This window comes from Rhopalosiphum padi, chromosome 3 (genome assembly GCF_020882245.1).
Source record: "Rhopalosiphum padi isolate XX-2018 chromosome 3, ASM2088224v1, whole genome shotgun sequence".
NCBI classification, from domain to species: Eukaryota; Metazoa; Arthropoda; class Insecta; order Hemiptera; family Aphididae; genus Rhopalosiphum; species Rhopalosiphum padi.
In genome coordinates this window covers 62,320,184-62,343,859 of record NC_083599.1, presented here as the reverse complement: position 1 = coordinate 62,343,859, position 23,676 = coordinate 62,320,184, and the positions used below count along the sequence as shown (strand labels likewise).

Genomic DNA, 23,676 nt, shown 5'->3' with positions numbered 1-23,676 from the left:
CGTAACTCCGGCCCAAGCCGCCCGGCGCGCTTTAGCCGCGCCAAGAGCAGCGACATATTACCATAGGGGACGTACGGCCGACGTCGGCGGGAGGGTGGCACAAAACGGTACGGGGGAGGGGAAAAAATAATAATAAGCCCCAGGAAATGTAATGAAAAAAAAAAAAAATTATTATTATAATAACAACGCGACGCGTATTATTATAATACGGAACGCTGCGTTGTCCGCGTGTCGCCTCCGCCGCACGCACTGCAGCAGTATACGCGCGCGCAAAATCATCCAACGCGAATAATACGATATCGCCGGTAAATCCGAAATACGATATCGCGCGCTTCAATAGCGATCCATCGGCCGATCGAAGCGGTCGGCGACAGCGCACACGTCCGCTGCTGCAGTGTGTCACGGTCGAACCGCGCTCGATATATACGATATATACGACTGTCACGGCCGCCGATATATATCGCGGGCTATAATATATTGTACGACACGGCACCGTCGTCGTCGCAATAATAATATTCTCGTCGGTATTGTTATACGTCTCCTCGGCCGGCAACGTATAACTCTTCTCTCCGGGCGCTTTTCCGGATAATATCGCGCCGGATATCTCGCGTACGCGCGACTCGTGTGCCGGACCGCGTTTGTCGTCGCCGTCGTCGCGCACCTACGCCGCGCGCGTTACCGGCACGCCGGCGATTCGAACGCGGACGACGACGTACGGTAGGCGAACGCGCGGGGGTGACGAGACATGCACCCGTCGCCGTTGCCGGGCAGTCGCGGCGCCCGTCCCGTGCCGTCAATACCGCCGCGGAATCGTTAATTGTTATCGGATCCAGTCGGAATCGTGTTTTCGCGTCCATCGATCGGTCTTAATGAATTTCGCCAATGGATTTCCAGTAGTAGCGGTACGCGGCAGTGGTCGCCGCCGATTTCGCGCGCAACCCACACGACGCCGGTAAGGCGCGCGCGCACGCCACCGACGACGACGACGACGCCACCACCGTCGCCGCCACCGACGACGCTCTGCCGACGACGACGACAGCGCATCTGACGCGCGCGGAACCACCGTCACACGCCGCGTAGGAGGCAGCGCGCGCGAAATGTTTTCGGACACCGCCGCACCAATGTCGTTGTTGTTCCTCCGGCACCGGCGGACCGCCGAATAGTGCGTGTGCGCCCGCACATACCGCGACAACCGGTCGACACCGACGGCTGTTAATCGTAATTTTTTTTTTTTTCGTGGCGTACACGTGGCGAGTTCAATAATATTTTATACTTATACGGACGGACCGTGTGTGTGTGTGTGTGTGCCTTAGCTACAGTCCGTGAGTGTGCCCTCGCGCGGCGCGTGACGACAGTACGAGACACGCGGAGCCGGCGAACGTTCTTCGCCGGATGGAAAACGTTCACAACATGGCGCCAGAGTCGCCGCTCAACGAAGTGGTGGTCGAGACAATCGATTCGCCGCAAGACGTGCGGGCGCACGTCGACGCCGGTCGGCAGTCCGCGTGCCCCGTCGCCGAGCCGCCACCGACACGCGAACTGTGCATCACGCGAGTGCCGCGATCGCAGCCCGCCAGCAGGATCGTCTGCCATGCACGTTGTTCGCGGCCCGTCCAGCAAGACGACGACTCGGACGATGACCTGATGGACGACGACGACTTGGACGAAGAAAACGACGACGACCACAACGACCACAATAACCACCACCACCAGCAGCAGCAGCAGCACCATCACCACCAACAGAACAACCGGGGCCACCAACACCAGCAACACCACCAGAACCAGCACCACCAAGTCCACCATCACCAACAACACCACCAGAACCAACACCATCCGCACCAACAGCAGCAGCAGCAGCAGCAGCAACACCATCACCAAAACAACGACCGGTCGCCGGTCGAGAGTAACGGTGGTGGCAGTCGCCGCGGCGTAGGCGGTACGGTCGTGGTCAGAGGTGGCTGCGGTGGCGGTGGCGGTGGCGCCGGTAGCGGCGGTGTCGGCAGTGGCGGAGGCGGCGGTGTCATCGTCGAAGACGTCAAACCGCCCGAGAGCACCATCACCGTGATCGTTCACCACCCGGACGACGACCGGGCAAACCGATCCGCCAGACTCAACCCCAGACATTCCGTCAGCGTGGCCGGCATGATCGAGTCGCAAGACTACCACCGCTCCGGGACCGGCAACAACAGCGTGCTCCAGCTGCACCACCAGCAGCAACAGCAACAACAGCAGCAGCAGCAGCAGCAGCAGCAGCAACAGCAACAGCAGCAACAGCAACAGCAACAGCCCGAGCCCACTTACCAGACGCTCACGTCGGTCAACGGCAGGATGTCGCCGCCCGGCTACAGCCCCAACTCATCGTACGCCACGCTCACGCCGCTCCAACCGCTGCCGCCCATATCGACCATGTCCGACAAGTTCGTGTACGGTCACTCCAACAACGTGTCCGGTTCGTTCACGGTCATGCAGAACAACATCGGCGGCCTGGGCATGGTGGTCAACAGCCCGTACACGTACGACAAGATGGGCATGCACTCGCCCAACCACTATTCGCCCACGCACATGCACCACATGCCGCCGCAACAGGGCTCGCCGATATCGCCGCAGAGCGCGTCGTACAGTCAAAACGGCGGCGGCGGTGGCGGCGGCCTCAACTCGCCGCAGAAGAGCATGTCGTCGCCGAACAGCTGCTACGACTCGCCGTACACGCAGATCGGCCCCGGCGGCCGGTCGGGCACGGGTAACGCGATGCACAGTCCCGACCTCAGCCAAAACTCGGGGTCGCTGCACTCGCCGCCGATGTCCAGTTACGGCGGCACCACCACGCTGTCCAACGTGAACGGGCTGACCACCATCACGCCGCATCCCGGCCGAGGCGGCGGTGGCGTCGTGGTGTCTCCCAGGCACTCGCCGTCGCTGGTCATTCACCCGATCATACAGCCCCAGGAGGTGGTGGTCACCACGTCCTCGCCCTCGCCGCCCGACCACTCGCAGAGGATGCAGATGATGCACCAACAGCAGCAACAGCAGCAGCAGCAGCAGCAACTGCAACAGCAGCAGACCACGCTGATCAAGACGCAATCGATCACCACCACCACCACGGTTCTGGTGCAGAACGCGTCGTCGGCGTCCGGGTCGAACGGCAGCGGTTCCGACATGGAGGAGATCAACACCAAAGAGCTGGCGCAGCGGATCAGCGCCGAGCTGAAACGGTACAGCATACCGCAGGCGATATTCGCGCAACGGGTGCTGTGCCGGTCGCAGGGCACGCTGTCCGACCTGCTCCGCAACCCCAAGCCCTGGTCCAAGCTGAAATCCGGCCGGGAGACGTTCCGCCGCATGTGGAAGTGGCTCCAGGAACCCGAATTCCAGAGGATGTCGGCGCTCCGCTTGGCAGGTACGCACGGTACATACACTACAATATCAATATTATCTAATTGTTAATATCATAGTCCGTAATAGTCGTGTTGAAATAATATTCACTGCCGATCGAACACGCATAATTGACATTGTTATTATATGTATAATATATATACGCACGCCGTTGCCGCACGCACACAACACGTGGTTATCGATTTATTATTATTCTTCTGCCACCACGCGCGTGTGTTTTTGTGTGTGTGTGTGTGTAGCGTTTGAAAACGCTTTTTTCACGAATATTGCCATTACAATTATTTTCATTTCGGTCCGATTCCACCCGCTCGACGATCCCAAATATATTATATTATTTTTGATATTTCCATAATGATAATTATTTTTGTCGCGTCGCGGGTTTAGCGACCTATTCGCATAATATAGTAATAATACTAATATCATCTAACTATATACTATCGCTTTGCACGCCAAATAGGTACGCTCTCTGAACCCCCTCCTCCTTTTATCATTATGTCCCCCTCTCCGTACCATTAACCTTCCCGACCACTTTCGCCGCCGGCACCATCTGGCAGTGCACCGTGAGAGTGCTTGACGATTGCTTTCCGCGTTGGCTCGAAGACAGGCGGGCACCAGCTGCCGCTTCGGCCGAAGGTTGACCGCCGAAGTTCGAATTTGGCCGCCGCCGCCGGGTGGTGCGACGACTTACCGCCGATCGCGAATGGGTTACGCACTGTATAGTAGTGTGTATACGCTCGTATAACGTCACGTTTCCCGTCCCGGACAATACCTGTATATAATAATACCGTAAGCATAAGCGGAGATTTGGTAAAATTACTGGGGGGGGGGCTGTGCAATATATGCTCACTACACCTAGATAATCATAATACCTGTACTTTAAAGTTCTGGGGGGCTTAGTCCCCTCAACCCCCCCCCCCCCCGAAGTCCGCCTATGACCGTAAGGTCTTTATAGATCAAGCCGTGTTGCTTTTCTATTTTTCGTAAAAACAATTCGAAAAACTTGCACGCCATAAAGGTTGGTAATAAAAATGAAAATAATAACAACAATTATAATTAATAAAAGGTGTTATACATTGTTATGGGGAAAATAATTAACCGGTAATGCCGAGTCGGGTCTAGATAGTTCCGCCTACGATAACTCGCATTACCGTGTGCGTACACTTATGAATTAAAAACTGCGACCGTTATATTATAATATTACCGATCGTATTCTAATCCATTCCCCATACAGCCGATTCGAAATTTTTGCTGCGTACTGTTTCATTGAATTTTATTTCTTTAAACTAATTATCGGTGTACCCACTGCCTACTTTGATTTGTACGTTTTTTCAATTCGTTTTTCGAGGACGATTCAATTATTTTTTCGCGGGGCTCGAGCCTCAGAAATTCCCCTCTCTATTTTCCTCTTGCGCGCGTTCCCGGCGCGGATACCCATATGGCCATATCCGCGTGACCATATGGCGTATTGAAGTGCCTTCGGTCGTTCGGAAAACGCATATAATATTTCGGGGCGGAACCGTCATCGACGAAACCCGAAAATAAAATACGCGACACAGTATATACTATATATGGTAGTAGTACATATGTATTATTACGGCGACGACGATGCCGCGGACGACGTCCGGAGAACTCTTACAGGCGACGCTAAAATATTGTACATCGATACTATAATGATGTACGGATGTACGACAATACGTGACCGGAAGATATTTAAACGGAACGATATACCTACAAATATAATATCACCGTGGCCGTCGCGGTTCCCGTATATCCGTTACACGCCGGGGCGCCTCTCGCTCTATCCCATTCCCTCTCTCGCGCACACTCTCACGCTGTTTCTCGTACACCGACAATGTATAGGCAACACCATTGTGCTTGCTCGCGTTTCGTGCTCTATCCGTTAAGACAGGTGCTCTGTAAAGGATATTAATAATAATATCATAGTAATAATTTCACCGTGTACACCGTGCGCCGAGCAATGTGCTGCGCGCCCGCGTCGTTGTCGTCATAATAATAATAATAATAATAATACGATATTGTGCACAGACGGGTCACATTTCACGCCGAACAAATGAAGTACCAACACGAGCGACACGTCGTTATAAAATTATTGTTATATCGCCGTTATCGAGGACGGTCGTCGTCGTCGTTTTCGTCGTCTGGTTTTCGGAATTTCTAATTTTCAAACGTGTATTTTCCGTGTGACCATAACGATCACGCCGAGTACAATTTTTATTTTATTAAACGCGCGCCATACAAGTGTGAAAACGCTCAAACCGTTTGGACGTCGCATCAATGTACAATGTATAGGTAGCTGTTTCACGGCAAACACGTCGGGGACTATGAATTATAAACACTGGACTGTAGTGCAATAGTTGTATACGAAAATTAAATCTTATAACGACTGATTTTATTATTATTATTATTATTGATTTGTAAGACTATAGAAAATCATTTTAAAAAGTTAGATACATCGGATTGGGGATAATATAAATATTTTTTACCAATAATGTACAGACACAAAATATAGATAACTCAGTAGGCATACAGTGGATCCTACATCCTATACTACGTCATATTTACTTGTAAATTATAGTTTTATAATATTTTAGATTTATTTCACCTGCCGTCGATGGAATATCCCTTTTTAGTTGTATGATAGTGATTTGATTATATTTTGCTTAAAAAATCTAACTTCGTACGGCTAACAAACGATTCCGATTATTATTTATTATTGATATCGATCACGCGATGTAGGTATTAATAACGTTTCACCCTATAAATGTATTTATCATTTCGGTATAAATTATCCGCGAGTAATCGTCTTATTCTATATATACTGTGTAGGAATGTATTTGTACATTTCCGTAAGCAAACTTGTAATGTGTAATAATTATAATGATTAGAAATCATTAGCATGCCTAAAACGTGATTAATTTGTTTATCTCATAGTACAAATGTTAAATGCTTGTATTATATTATGTTTATTACGATTCATTTACCTATATACCTATACACAATATAATAATTTAATACCAATTGAATATATAAACTTGCTCGGATTATGGAAATTGAATCATAGTCCGATCCGATGATTTATTTAATTTCATAATTCACTTAAGCCATTATTACTATTATTATTTGTTATTACTATTAGCGTTTTTATTATTAGCAATGTATGTTAATCCAGATTTGTAAAACAAAGGTTCTCCTTAAAATATTTCACGCTTTTTAATTTAACATCGTTATATAAGTGCATTTTACATGCTATATGTGAATATTGAACAGTAAACACAATAACAATGTCCAAGGCATATACAAAGTTCACTTATATTATTTATACGTAAATAAAGTAAAAAATAATTCATAGTTTCATTTTTTAAACTCGAAAATTAAGAAGAAAAAGAAAACAGCACAATAATATATCATGTTGACAAAATATTGACAACTGCAAATGAAATATAGTCACACAAACTATCAAGATTGTTTCAGTTTCTTATAGATATCAAGTCTGATTATAGGTACTTGTCAATATTAAAACCAACTACAAAAATATAATATGCTGTCAAACATTTATTCTTGTAATTTAAAATCACTAAAAAAGATTATCATCGACGTGACACCATATTTATTATAATATATCATCAATTTTGATACGAATTCGTATACCTTATAAAAAATTTAAAAAACTAACGTAAAATTATACATTTTTTTACATCGTACCTATAATAACTACTATATAAACAAACTAAATTATGAACAAATAGGTTCGTTTTATTTAATGGGCTTAATATCTTGTTATAATATAATATTACAACCTAATATTACATAAATTTCAAATCTATATAAACAATATATCATAAGACATAACTTAATTTAATTAAAACAAAAAAATATGTTTTTAAATAACTATAAGCCAATTAACAAAAATCACAAATATCATTTTTTTTACGCCGATCAGAAAATGTACAATTTACCTTTAATTTAATTCTCAACATTTTAATCTAGAACCTATTTTTATTCAATTCATTGCTTTCTCTATTTTGGCTTTCTTATTTTATACTTGTATTATAACATTCATTATTTTTACTTGCTTTTAAAATTTCTCACACTATCGCTTAAATAGTATTATATTCATATATTTATTAACATGATTTGTTTAAATGAAAAGAAAATAGCTTATAGTTTTAAAATTTCAGATGATTCTTCTTCTAACCTTGGTCAAGACTTAGAAGGTAAGTTACGTTTTGTTTTATCATTATTAGTTTGTAGACATATTATTTAATTATACATCCAAGTATCGTTTAATACCTACGTCTTAATAAAAATCAATGAATGCAGAAAAAAATAAATAGTTAAAATGCAAAAATTTTACGTTAAACATCACATATTATTAAGACCAATAAAAAATATTCTAAAGTGATTCAATTTGATTTGATATGAATTTTACTCGGTTTTGTTTGGTACAAATAATTATAAAGTAGGTATCTAAAATAATCTCAATACAATTTCTAATTACGTCTGACTGAAAGTTATTTGATTAAGACGCGTATACGGATTTAACTCATGTTTTTAATACTTTATGTGTTCCATAATTTCATAACTCTCGAAGGTTTTCAATAGTTATCATTTTAATTATACAAAAGTCATATGAAACATGTAAATAAATATCACATACAATTTTTTCCAAATTGGGTGTGATAAAAATAGTGAGAATTGCGTAAGAACAAACATAATCCCAACACTCCCAACCATTTGTGTCGCCTGAAATTTCGAAGAACCTGTTTAAATAATTATTTAGGTTACGGCTAAGTTGAATAATTATTCTTAACACATATTATCTATATACATTAAATATATACGTATATCTCTACAATGTATACATATACATTTGGATGTATTATCTCGGGTGATATACACTCATATGCATTTTAAAAGCGTGTTTGAATAATAATTAAAATTCGAGCTCGAGTGATTGACACTAACGATTTATACTCAATTCTTAAAGTATAGGGTTATTTTATACATAGACATTTTGAAAATCAATTCAATAGTGATGAAGATATATTTTATGTTCTCGAACCGCGCAAACGCATAGTTGCTCGTCGATAAGAATATATTCTTTAGAGCTGTTCATTATACTATTTCACTATAAATGTTCCATTAAATTTCCCCGCGATAACGCTAATGTCCGGATCGTTTTGCATAAAATTTATTAAAATAAGAAGTATAAAAAATGTACATTAGAAACGTATAGTGAGTGAGCCTAAACACCGCGAGGAGGAAAACGAACGGGGACAGTGACCTGCGTCAGTATTATCAAAGTCGCCGTTGGCAACACCACAAACGCTCGAACATCAAGAGCATCACCCCCGTAGTTATGAAAAGGGACTGTTAAAAATGACGTCATCGCTTTTTAGAAGGGAGTGAAGTGAATGATGATACCAAAACGACCAAATACGTGTAGGGGAACACTACGTACATTGAACGTAAAGCTATCGAAAAGGTTTTTTTTATTTTATTCGTTTTAAAATTCTAATAACGTTAAAACTTGTGATTTTCAAATGCAATATACTTAATTAAAAAAAAAGAAAAACTCACAGAAATATTTACACCAAGCTTATCAATTTATAAAAAAAAAAAACGAAAAAAATGAAACTTCTTAATGCCGTATTATATACAATAACACGACGTTTCTGAATATCTGTATAGAATTTAATCGAAGAAATAAAATGTCAACTGAAATTTGACATTTGTACCGTGGTTTTTCCGCCGTATAATATTTTTATATATTATACTCCTATTTATTTTATTCAATTATTTTATGTTCAATTATTCTTCACAGTTCAAGACGAGCTTGTGCATTCAACCAAATAATAATGTAAAAGTTATTAATCAATAAGTAGATAAGATAATAATAATATGTCGTTAATCTAAAATCCAAAATATTGTATAGTTAACTTCTGTTCAATGTCTCGGCTTACTATACTATGCTTTTAGTATTAATTTAATGTTCTATTTCGGGGCTGATGTTGAGATACTTTTACGGCATTCTTTTTTTTCGTCAAAAGTAAAAATGATTCAATGTGTAATATTTTGATAAATAATAATAAATATTTGTTTTCCTACGTTAAACTTATATAGAGTAAATAATTGAATTGCCCTAAATTTTGATTGTATGGATAATTTAAAAAGTACGAAAATCTGTTTTATAATAATTATATTTCCATTATGTCATAATCATATTCTTATTGGTTTAAAATGTGATTCAGTATTAATTCCATGTATACTATGATAGGTATTACGTTAATACGTCGACAATTCTCGTACATACCGTTTGATAATTATAATTACCTAATGCTATTATATTATTTTTTATATACATTATATGTGCTTTCAATAAGCCCACTATGCAGCAATAATATATCTTAGCCAAAAGTCAAACATGATATATTTTAGGACATAGTTTTCAATCCATTATGTTACATATTTCGAACGCCTTATGATATGTAAACATTAAACAAGTAATAAAACTTCCGATAAATAACTTTTTAAATCTAAAGCATAAATACAATTGTACATTTAATTATTTTATTACCTAACTTAATATTTGTTTCTCATTTTGTTTTCTACGTATTATTTCAATTGTGGTTTTGACAATGCTATTATTGAAATACTTTTTGTTTTAACAAAATCATAATATTATTTTAGTTTTAAATTAAATAAGTTTTCTAATTATTAATTATAAATATTATTTCTATAATTAGTGAACCATATGATAATATTAATACATATCTAAATTATTGACTTTCAAAGTTTGCATTTGTTTTCGATGATAAAGCAAAATCGTTTTATTTGGCGTAGATATTAATATAATATGGAAACCTCTCATTCTGTAATTATTATTCATTTGAATGGAATGAAGTTTTCGACGTTATTTCATTACAGACTGCTATTGCGTGAAATAATAACTTTTTGACTCCTGTTTAAATTAGAGTTCCGTGTAAATGCTATTTGCAATGCTTTTCCAGAGTAAAATATAAAATGTTATATTCATTGTAAGTTGGTCACAAATGGGTACTAAAGAATTCAAAAACCTTCAACAAATATCGATTTTAATAAGACGTTTACACTGTCCAGTAGTTATAAAAAAATGTTAAATTTTTAATTTTGAAAACTTTTTCGATAAGTCAATTTTCAAAAGTCGTTATTATTATTGATTAAAATATTTAAAAAAAATTGTTATAAAGTTGATATAGATAGTGGATAGGTACTTTGTCCTACTAAACTGAATTATTTTGCTCTATTTTGACACAACTCGCTGGCTGTTTCGTCTACATTACCTAATCTACATTTTCTTGAAATTTCAGGTGAAAATGTTTCTGTACCTGACAGGATTATATTATCTGTCAAAAACATTTTAATCCATGTTTATTGTACAATGTATAAAGTTATGAGTGTTTCAATTGTTGTATAATTTCTATACGTCCTAAAAACTCATTTGTTTCGTTTTTTTCTTATTATCTTCTACAGAATGTTTTGAAAATAATGAGTTTTATAATAGTTGGCGAAGGTACTATATTTTCAAAATATATCAACATCCTAAACACCGTTACATAATTTATTATGTATTGCATTTTATAAAATATTTCACTAAAGTGTTTCAAGCCACCAAAATTGTTCGTACAGAGTTAGTATCTTTACAATGTTTTTAGACAATATAATTTAAATATATGATCAATTTACGACCCCATACATTTTTAATATTGACACTAAATTACGTTATAATTCGTAAATTTATTTATTTACCATACCTATTGCCTTTTAAATTCTAATACGGTCACTTAAGTCAATAAACTTATGAAAATAATGTGGGTATGTAGAAATAGAAATAAAATATCGAAAGTGCATTATAGGAACATCTTTGACTTCTAACCACATATAAAACTGTATAATTATTTTATAAAATTTGTAAATATGTAAAAAAATAATTGAAAACCTGTTTTTAAACTAGCTCGGAGTTTAATTATGCTTCTTATAATAGAAACAATTTTTTGTTTTGTTGCAATGTCCGTTCGCATAATATTGATCTTGTAAAAAAATTTTCAAATCCACTTTGTACATTACATAAAACTAATAGAGCGTCGTACAGTGCAGCAGTAACTCACACAAAATACGTTTACTTAAGGCTAACACAACGATAACGACCGACTTCATATTATGTTTACACAAGGAAACTTTCCTATACAATACGCCACATTGCCACATCTTAAGAGAACGTCTTATGCATACAGTTTTGTTATTTCTGCTTATATTATCATAAAATATGCTCATTGTGGCAAAATCGACTATTCGTGAGATCGGCTCACTGTACTTTGGGCCCTATTGTCAATATTGAGTCGATATAAATTTTGAAAGATCCGACGATGTTACCGTCTACGTGCGACGGTGTGACGCGTAGCGTTGTTTTTCAGTGTTTCGATTTTACAACGAGACACACACACACACACACATTTTAAATAAAAATACAGACGTAGGTCATCGAAAAACCACTCGATGCTCTAATAGTACGATACCCGTTACCTCCGTCGCGATATAATAATAATAATTAATATTATTATCGTCGTCCGGCGTCCTCATGGTTCGGTGGTCGATATTGACGCTGATATTGACCCAGAGACTGATTCCGAGGCCGCGTCCATGACGGACGGAGACGACAAATCGATAAATCAATGTTAGACGTCCTCTGTTCGTCTCCCGAAAACACTGGGCAACGCTCTCGGCGAAGAGGGAGGTCTACAGTTCTACCGGATTTGCGGGTTACGTCCCTCGCGCAGTTCACTATGTAATATGTGTCCGGAAGTGATATAATATATTCATATTATTATATTCGCGGTGCCGTGTCTGTATACGGCGTTTTTTACAAAGGATCGAGTACAATATGTATTGTATTTCACATTTGTTGAAAAACAAAAATAATATGTTTTAAATTAATCCTCGGTCGGTGTGAAAGTGGATCGGTGCATGTACGCAAAAAGAGACGCACGGCAGTAATATTCACATTCTCAAACCCTCTCAAAAACTGCATTATACCTACGTATTAGTTTATTGGAGTTATTATATGTCTTGATGTAATTTAAGTATCGATTAAAACACACACACGAGTAAAATATAATAATAAATATACTAGCTATATGCGAACAATAAAATAAAACTTTACGTTTTAATTTAAAAAATGACTTTTTATTGTATATTTTGTATAAAACAATTTATGTTAGGTAATAATTTTCTTTGTTCAACAATTAAAAATAAATGGCAATACCACGATGATTTTTGCGACTTTGAGTGCCAATAGCTGTGTACATTTTGTATTCACTACTTTTTTTAAAACAAAAAAATCTGGTCACTTTTGTTTTTTTGAATAGATTTTCATATATATAATATTTCTCCCAATTAACAACCCCCGAGCCACACTTAGACGGATAACTATACCTACAGTTCACATATTGATACATAGCAAGTATAATAGAATATTATATTCACCAGACATGTTATTAGAATTTTTAAGTTTACTAGATTTAAAATTTACCCAACCATAGTCTCAATTATTTAGATATTTTTATTTAAAATTTTAATAAGAAGTTTTTGGATCATTATCTAAATTCCAAATCTTTAAAAATCCATTACCATGGACTTATTATTCTCAGTACCTGTACAAATTTAAACAACTCTAAAACTAATTGTTCGAATTATGATTTAAATACATCAACATTTTCAAAATACTCCTCATCTGATCATGACAATTTATATGATAAAATAGTTATTTTAATTTGAAAAAAAAAAGTTGCAAATAGGTATACTCTATAAACATACTCTTAAACAATGTAAAAAATCTAAGTATTTGGAAATATGTAGCCCTTAAGTATATTTGAAATTTATCAGAATTTGAGTATAAATTAATTACTAAAGAAAAAAAATGTGGTTAAACATGCTTGGTGAATCGCTCTGTATACTGTGTATCTAGTCGTTATGTACTATATTATATTATCGTACACCTATCCGGCTTGTATATAAAACCTGTTCAAATGTTTCCACGTGATGAATATTAATTATGCTGTGCGTCTAAAACAATTAGCCAACTAATAATTCGGGATTCTCGGTCAATAAAACAGCTAAGCGTCACAACGGTTATAATATGAACGCGACTTTTACGTGGGTACTATATAGGTATATTGTAATAAGGCGGCATAATATTAATGATACTCGTAATATTACACGATTAAACATATTTTAATTTAAATTCTAAAGTAATATTTATTTATTTAAATTTTCGTTTGGCATCATCTATACTGACACATAAAACCTTATCGTCGGATATAATGTGTTAAATTATACGTTTTTTTAGAATTTTTTACGCTATATCCTATTCTATTTATACGAAAAATTATTGTTTATAATTTCCCTGCAACATTACATACAGTATATCGTCGTATGGATACGGATGATTTTAGATTAGTTTAAATTACAATTTCTTAATTCTTATTATAAACTTTTGATAAGTAGGAACATGTAGTTTTGTTTATAAAGTTTGTTTCAATCTTTTGTCTTAGACATTTGCATTTTAAATATTACAAATAGAGGTACAAAGACAATGTACGTTTAATGTTTAAGTCAATAAAGCCTGTTAAAGATATAATACACTTTTATTCGGTTGGGGGAGGTTGTTGAACACGTGTAGGTAGCTTTTATTTGTTCCTCCTTCCAGTTTTTTTCTTTAATTACATCACTACTAACATTGTAGTGCTGATTACCTACTATTATTATTCTACTTGAATTCCTATATGAACGTTTCGCGATTCTTCGCGCAAGGTATATTGTTCACGGTAATGAAATTTCAAATAACGAAAACAACGACTAACCATTATATGGCTTATTCGAAAGAAACTTCAAAACGTACTGCAGCCGCTTATTTACCCTTCTATATACACCGCTCAAGCATCGATAAGGCTTCTCGCGTATGTTTGCCGCACTTTCATTATGGGTTACGAATACTCAGAGTTAGGCACGTGTGAAACCCCTCAAATCATAATTAATTACAACTTATCAATTTGATACAACAGTCATAGTACATATATTACAATACATGTGGTCATGGCGGGGCGCAGTGATTTCTCGTTTTCATGTTAAAGTTTAGACGAAAACACGTCACGTCCAATTTTGTCGCTGGCTGTAAACCAAATTGTTTTCTCGGTTGGTTCAAAATAATCACAAACTAAATTAATTATTCAATCTATACGGAAACTTAATTGTTTTATACTTTTTTTGACTTCATGAGTAATTAAAAATTAAAGGTTACAGATTTGGTTTTGTTACCATCGATTACCACTAATCGGCCAAACTGTTTAAATGTGCCTGTAGGTCAATAATGGTGACTGTATCGTGGACGACGAAAGTACGAAAGTGTGATTAAACGTCGGTTGATTAGATGAGTAGAAAATATAGAGAAGAAAACACTGATTGCTACTCGACGAACACCAGCTATGTGCGAAAGATTCGATTCAACACAAATTGTAAAAATGTCACCAGTAAAATAGGATTTATTCATAATTAAATAATACAAAGAACTTAAGCTATGTTAGGTAGATTTTATTTTTAAAGGAGACCGTGAGCCGAATATGATGGAACATTTGCGAAATTTCTAGAAAGATGACAGTACAATCAGTACATTATGTTCTTCACTTTCGAGAGCTGTCATTATTTTATCAACGAGCCAATGTATTTTGTGTTTAGATGAAAACCCACTATGAAAACTAAATTGGATTTCTGATAAGATTTGAAATTTTTCAATAATTATATTTAATGATAACCTTGGAGATTTAAATCTGAATATAAATTGTAAATTAAAAATTAAAACATTCGTTGTTTACAAATCGTCGGTAGTTTTCTAGAAAATTGTCCAAGTAACGGTGTAATTGCTAATTGTTTATTTAACATTTGTATGTTACGGCGTATACAGCAAACAGTGGAAGTTATGAGATAGAAAATCCATTTTCAAAAGTTAATATGCTAAAATATTTCCGAGTAGCATTTTATTAGATTAAAAATTATTGACATTGAGTTGTATAACTATTAACAAAGTAAATATTCCAAGAAATATTCACAATAAACATTTTATACTTTAATAATAACAATGGAATTATTAAATGTTTCAAGATGATAATACTATTATCTATATTATACACTGTTTACAAATATTTTAAACGGCTCAATTTATTACAATTATTTAAAACGTGAAATACTAAAATGTTAGTGAACATTTTGTAAAAATTTATTTTAAAACAAGAAACACATAAATAATTTTAACATTGAATAATTTTCTTCTTTCAAAATACAATTAAATACGTTTAATAATATTATTTTATTTAAACGTTTTACAAAGTAAATGCAAATTGCGTATTTTGTATACAGAAAATAATCATTCATTATATTACTTTTAAATTTCCAAAACTGTTTGTCGAAAAATATTTAAAACTTTAAAAATTATTTTATAATCATATACCTATAATATATATAGTTCAAAAATGAACCTAAAATTATATACATTTATTTAACGTTGTTGTTATCTATAATTGCTTTAAGCTAAGCTCGATTTTGTATACATATTTACATATTTAAAATTCGGGTGAAATATATTTTAATGTAAACTATTACATCAGCTGTTGCTTGTTGTTAAAAATAGTAAGTTCTATAAATATGCAAATAATACATAAATATTTGTTTTTAAACGTTGATACACATAACGTATAGTATTTTAATATTTTAAATACCGTCTAGTAATCGATACTAAAATATTTCTAATTATTTAATACATTAAAGTAAAATATTTAATTTTTTTTTACTAGTCTTAGTTTTAAAATTAAAATAAGAAAATAGCATCTATACGCAATTTTTAAACAAAAGTATCAAACTCAACTCTTTTCAATATCTTCCTACGCAGCAATTTATTAAATATTTATTTTAAAAATGTTCCTAGATCCTATTAATTTCGATCAAGAAAACTTCTACTTCAAGGCAAGCAACACTTACCTCGGTTTTAATTTAAAACATAATTAAATTGTAAGCACTAATAACGTAATATACGACGATAATTTAAGTAAATAAAGAATACATTCTCATTCGTTTTACCAACCCTACAAGTTTTACTATAATTTAAATTGTATTTTCGTCATTGGTATAAATATAGGGTATAAATAAATATATATATATATAGTAATAAATACAATAATTTTATTTTTTAATATTAAAAGGACGTCAGCTATATGAGGCTTTAAATAGTTAAAATAGTTTTAAGTATATAAATGCATTAATAATTTACATTTTTTCATACATACAATTCGATATAATGTGTAAAGTAACAACATCCAAAAAATATTTATACAAGAGAAAAAAATGTAAATTTTATGTAATTATAGGAGAAATTTCATGGTTAACGGTATTATTATTTCAATAACAATTTAATATAATTCATTAACTAAAGAAATCAATCCTTCGTCTATCTATATGATCGACACGCTGTAATTAAATTTTTATATTAATTGAAAACCATAACATTAAATATACAAATGGAAAAAATAGTAATTAATAGGCTACTATTATATTATTATATAAAACTTTTTGTCTTTTACTTTAAAATACTATTTTTCTTCCAATTAAATCTAACTATTTAATAAATGTATTATCTTTATTTCATATTTATGATGTAAAGTAATTCAATTTGAAGAAACAAATGTATATTTTAAATATTCTTTATTTAATAAAGTTTGCTATCTTTTATAGTAAATTTTAAAATAAACATCTTAAACCAACGAAAACTACCATAAAAGTATAAACTCGAATACTATACAATTTAGAGCAGTCGATTTTAACAAAATCCATTGAAAAAATAATAATCATTGCTATTTTTACCATCTATTTATTTTAATATTATATTTATATTAAACAATTCTCTAAATGTTGATCAGTTTCGAGTTGAATCAACAATAATAATGTACTCATTATCATTTATAAATTTTGCAATTAAAAAAAAAAATTCAAGACTTTTAAGTTTTAACCTAAATAAAACATGGAAATGGATACTACTGATATTTAGTTAACTGAGCTAAAATCAATTTATGAGAAATTTACTATGTAATTACGCGTTTTGAACCATTTTCTATTGTTAATGTATGAACATACATGTTAGGGTACATCATATTCGTTACATGTACATCACTATATCACATATTACGTATTATATTATTATATTATACTCGCTACCGTTATGAATGGTAGTCCCTTTGATGTTAAACGGATTATAAGTCATTAAGTGTTCATTAAGTACGTACTATATTACATTTTGTGTGTTTATCTATAATCTATATATATATACGTATGCAACGTTTGAATATAAAAAAATGATTATAAAAATGCTTTGGATACAAAATTAAAAAGAGTTGGAATTGAAATAGAATTTTAAAATATATCACATGTCTCAGTATAACGTTAATAAATATCAATTACGTATCCAAACTCTAAAGCAAGGATAAAAATAGATGCACCACAAAACGATTAATGTTATCCAATATTCACGGTTACGGTAACTCCTAAAATGTAGGTTTAGATTTGTCTATCTGTATAGATCACATCCCTTACCGTTCCTATTTAATTTGACTAGATCCGCACGTGGCTGTATATTTAAATATACTACGTTAGAAATAAAACGTCAAGGTATTGGTAACATGTATGTTGAGATAATGACAATTTCAAACAACCGAATTACGTGAAAAAAACGTATGGCCTAAAAACCAATATATTTTTATTTACTGCGTTAGTATTTTAGAGCAGATAAAACCTAAATCATTCAATATGTCAACCATTTTATTATTAAAACTATTGTATTAAATTGTAAAAAAAAAAAAACAAGTATTGATAAGCTGCAAACGCAGAACGAGCGGGATGATGCTGAATGTACGGCGATTGGTTAAAAAAAAAAAATAAAAAAAAAAGGAGACCATTACACGTCATAGTGTGACTAACACACTGTTATACCACTCAGCCCCGAGTATAAATCTGAAAAAATAAATAAAGCCCAGTTCTCGCAAATTATAGCAGGTAATTGAACAAAACAGTGAAAAACTGAAAGTTTTAACGAGTTAATATTTTTCAAAACACCTCTGCGTTGTAATTATTTACATTGCATTAGGGTCGTAAATTCTTAATAATAACTTCATAGCTCAGAATAGTTAGTAGGTAGATATATACTTTATATTTATAGACTATACCATTATATCTTATAATTATTAAACATTATTCATAAATGAGAACATTTTTCTGACATATTTTTATTTTATTTAAAATTGTGACCATCTTGGTTCTTGCTATTTTAAAAGCTCGCTACATTTTTATTATCATTATTTTTGTTGCTTCTATAGTTCTAGAACTGTTATGGATAGTAGACTTAAAAGTCAAAAAGACTTCAAAGTTTATATTTTGATTATTAATTTTACATGGCCAATATCTAGAAAGTTATATGGAGATGAGTAGTAATCTAGTAGACAAAGATATTTTGACTTGTAGTCGTTTAATTAAATGCAATAGCACAGCGTTATATTTTTTTGCCCGCAATCGTTTGAAATAAAATTAGGTATTTGTTAATTTTTTTCTATATTTATAACGTGTTGCAACGAACAGAAGTATATCAAAAGACATTACTATACTTACGCTGTCCTAACACTGAACTAGGTAATTGTATATTATACGATTCTACGCATATAATCCGGCGCTTGAACCCAACCTAACATTATTACAATATCCACAAACGAGTATGGCGAACGTTCAAATTGGTATAGCAAGAAGATCGCGGCGGTGCGGGCAGAATAATCAGCACAGACTCTGCTTGAGCAGCAATATCGCGTGTGTATAGGACCGATACGAGTGCAATGTTTATCGTCGCGTCAGCGATGTTATACCGTATTGTAGCGTTGTAGACTTGTAGTGGTGAACGTAACTTTTTTTTTTATATTTTAAATTATCGAAATCCAACACAACACACTGCAGGCTTTCGCACTGGAAAGTTTCGTACGAAATTGTCTAGTGCTGCCTATTAATATTAATGAAGCGCACGAGAGACGGTACGCGAAGATTAATAACAGATACCGTTTTGAAAAAAAAAAAAAAAAAAACGATAATCTTTTCGAATTATTTTTAAAATATTATCGTCATTAGAAAGTTTTTCAACTGTTTTTAGAATGTTTTGAGAAACGATATTTTATCAATTCTGTCCGGGAAAACGGCATTGAAATGGAAACGATTCGTCGGCTAGGAACAATAATTATCATAACACCGTCGTTATAAGATGTATAAATCTGATGGTTCTAATAACTATAATATTTCAATGATTTTCTCTGTATCTGACATTTATAAATTAAATTTAAATAAAAAGTCTTCAATCGAAAACATTAATAGGTTTGGAACCGTATTTTTCTCCCATTCAACGACCTGCACTAAGATTAATAGAATAAAATTCTTGTAACTACGTTGCATAATTACTGCGGAAAAAAATTGTCTACAAGAATTTTTGTGTTCATACGAAATCGTCATTGTTGCGTTAACGTGGTCTACCGTGTTAACAGTCAAATACATTTCAAACCATTGAATGAGGTGATTAAAAATTTACCCTTTTGATATGTGACAAATATGTCCCTAGTCAAAAAAATATGACAACATTGATTTGTATTGTCAAATCATATCGACTCTTTTATTTAGTGTTTTTTTTTCCATTGGTATGTTTTTAATATCGCGATATTTCGGTAATTTTTTGTAATATCATATTTTTTTTTTAAATGCCATTATAATAATTATTAGCTAGGTACGAAGCAAAATATTTATATTACTGAAGTTTCTTCGTATTCATAACTATTATTATTTTACACGAACAATAATAATAAACAATAATATAAGTAACTATATATAAAGAGTTATCTGAAAATAACACGAACGGATAGTTACACAACTATCTGTAAACACCAAAGGTTGGATGTTGTGTGTTTTGACAATCGACGGTATCTGTACAGTCAGAATTTTATCTCTCGCTGATGCCTGCACCGTAATGCTTATCGATTTTACTTTTTCGTCGATGTACAGCTTACTCGGAAACTATAAAATACGAAAAAGTTTATCGTCGGAATACGTTTTTACGGCTGACAACGACAATTCCATTTCAATTACACATTGCAGTACAATAATATTATAAACTACATTATTTATTGTCCAACGGCCGATGCCGTCGCCATAATATCGTATTTTATTAAACCCACGATTAATGTCAAACGGTGATGGCGTTCAAATATTAGACAATTACGTTTTCAAACACAAAGTTTTAGTGTGTTCAATGGCACAGCATAATATTATATTGTACAATATACTCTTATTAATACCTTAATACGTGCGCCGTACCTATACGTTTCTTTATTTGTCCGTACTTTATATTGTCTCGGCCGTAAAAAATCTTAATCGATATTACTTACGCTTTTAGTGCGGGCATTATATTCTCCAATGGGTCATTAAAAATAATATACGAGAATGTACATTTATTTTTGCGCTCGCGGAATCGATTTAGTTTCGTTTTCAATTGACAATAAATGTGGGAATGTTTGGGGGGGACTCGGAAAATTGATTTCAAAGTTCAATTTACTAATATATATATATATACTTATTGACGCTTTTAAAAATGCAAATATAAGTTATATTGATATACCGTCGTAGCAAACGCTGTAGAGTGTGTTGGAAAATTGCCAATCACCCGAGTGCAACAAATCCATTTTTCTCCTATCCGAATAAAAATGATCAATATCTTCGTCAACTATTATGTTTCGTTGGTCTTCAATAGTTCGATGAACAATAATTTATGATGTGGTGATGCGATTCGTCGTAAAAATATATTTTTTTCATTTCTCTTAATAGTTGTGAAAACCGAAGTCTATTGGGTTCCCGCTTCTGATCAATAATTTAATCGTAACACTGATTTATAAGTAACTAAATATTAAAGGCCAGCTCTAGAATAGCAACGGACGGGATTATATATCGTGTCTCGAACGTAATTTTTATTTAAAAGAAATTTACTACCAGGACAACGATTGGTTCTAATAATCTGATGTAATTCTCGTAATGATACACTGTGTACTGTTTTAAAGGTTTATTCTCATCATGATTAAAATTAACAGTCATTGATTTTTGTTTTGTATTTTTACGGCGTAACGATGGTACCTCGTTATTATTAACAAAGGAAGAGAAAGTTGTCAATTTTGTAAACTAGATAACGTTTTATTTATTTTTCAGGTATGTTATTGGCAGAAAACGGACTGCAAAATGTTACAACACCAAATGTCGGAAATTACATCAACAACATGGGTTAGTACTATAATTATTATATTTAGGTACATAAGTATTTAGTATATACAATAGTGTCTTAAATCTTAAAACATTTTACAATAACTTTTTTTTTTACATTATAATATACGTTCCACTCTTATTTACCGACTAATATAAAAAAAGAAAAATATAATTAAAAGCAGTATTAAATCATAGAAAAATGCAAAATAGTTCCTAAAAATAATAAAACCGCAAATTGTAAGCACGGAATGACATTTTTAAAAATTGAGGGTTGTGTTTCAGCGTTTGATCTTATTCGAATATTTTGTTTTTAATTCGTTAATAATGTACACTTTTCTTTTGGTTCCACTACTACAAAAGTAAAGATATTGAATAAATTGTGTATTAAAAGAAGTAGGTATACAAATAAAATACTTGGTAAAAATATTATTTTATTTTTAACATAAAATAAATCAAAATCTATTCAGTAATATAAATACATCCAAAATAATATGAAAATGATATTTGGTTTTTTTTCTTACCCTCTATATTAACTCGTATTCATTCGGGAACTATTACATACTAATTTTTGAAAAGGTACCATCTGATATTGATTTACCTACATTCTAAATGTAAATTCTAAATTAGTTTTATTTGTCGTACTTAAAACCCCAATTATTTGCTTTTCATAAAACATAAATAGAGGTATCACATATCATAATATTTTTTTTTATGAGTACACAATTGAAAATTTATATTGATATTAAAATGATTTGAGTTATTTATTTTTACTCAATATTTATAATTTTTTATCTATTAATTATTATTCTGATATAATTTAGTTAATAAGTTTAATTTTTCGTACTTTAAATAATACATAGTATATTATTTTATTATTAACATTTTTAGTCTGATTTATTCACGAATCTAAACAATAATCATCAATCAAAACTAAAATAAAATTAACTTTAATTTTATAAAATAGTTAAAAATTAAAAAAAAAATTTAATAACATTTTATAATTTAAAACCTAAAATATATTAATTATATATAATCTAATTATATTAAAATTTAAACTATAATTTACGTTTTTGAACTTACTGCAATAATAATAATACCATAATAATAAATATCATATGTGTCATGTACATTAATCACCATTAATTTAGATTATTAGCTATAATTAAAAACATATTAATAACTTTATTCTAACATTATTTTAAGTTAGGTACAAAAAAAAAACGATTAACCGTATTCAAGACATTTTATTTTAAATATTTTTAATAAACACGTTTTTTACAAAGTAAAATTATAAATTTTTCTAACAGTATTTTTAGTCTTCAAAGTTTTTTTATCTTTTCGTAAGAATTAAATATTAGGAAAACAATATTTATTTTACCCTGTTCAGGATAAAAAAATAAAGCATGTCATTATAATAGAATATTAAATGTGAAAAAAATAAACAAAACTGAACGACCACGTGGGTCAAAAATTAATTTCTTTACTAATATAATGTTCGTGGATGTAAGTTTCAACTTATTCCTTTACACGTTTTAAAAATGTTTTCCTGGAAATCACTAATAATAACTTCCTCTGCAACTCTACTTTAATGCCAAAATCAATATTTTATTCTGATGTTAAACGATATAGTCTTTAATATGGTCTAACACAAAGTTATTTTTATTGATATCCATAACACAATAAAATGAATGTCAATTGTCATCCATCTTGGAGAACTATGCTTACCTATATAAATCGAAAGGATATTTTTGTATCCTTACAAATTACATTAACCGTCATAATCAAATCACTCGGGTCGTCTGTATATTATATTTATTGTAAGCATTGGCTGAAGTATTTCGATTCAATCCAAAT

General features: G+C 33.5%; 1 protein-coding gene across 6 annotated transcripts in view; it reads left to right on the top strand.

Moving 5' to 3' along the window:
- Nucleotides 1-205: 205 nt before the first annotated feature.
- LOC132924191 (one cut domain family member 2-like) overlaps nucleotides 206-23,676 on the top strand; it is a 29,153-nt gene continuing 5,682 nt past the window's right edge. For 2 of the 6 annotated variants that reach the window (XM_060988346.1, XM_060988344.1), the window contains exons 1-3: nucleotides 207-3,397; nucleotides 7,593-7,628; nucleotides 21,769-21,840. In XM_060988346.1, the coding sequence (XP_060844329.1) occupies nucleotides 1,393-3,397; nucleotides 7,593-7,628; nucleotides 21,769-21,840 (2,113 nt within the window). In that variant the 5' untranslated portion in view covers nucleotides 207-1,392. Of the gene's footprint in view, nucleotides 3,407-7,592; nucleotides 7,629-21,768; nucleotides 21,841-23,676 lie in introns of all 6 variants that reach the window. The other 4 variants (XM_060988343.1, XM_060988345.1, XM_060988347.1 and 1 more) reach the window with 4 other exon arrangements.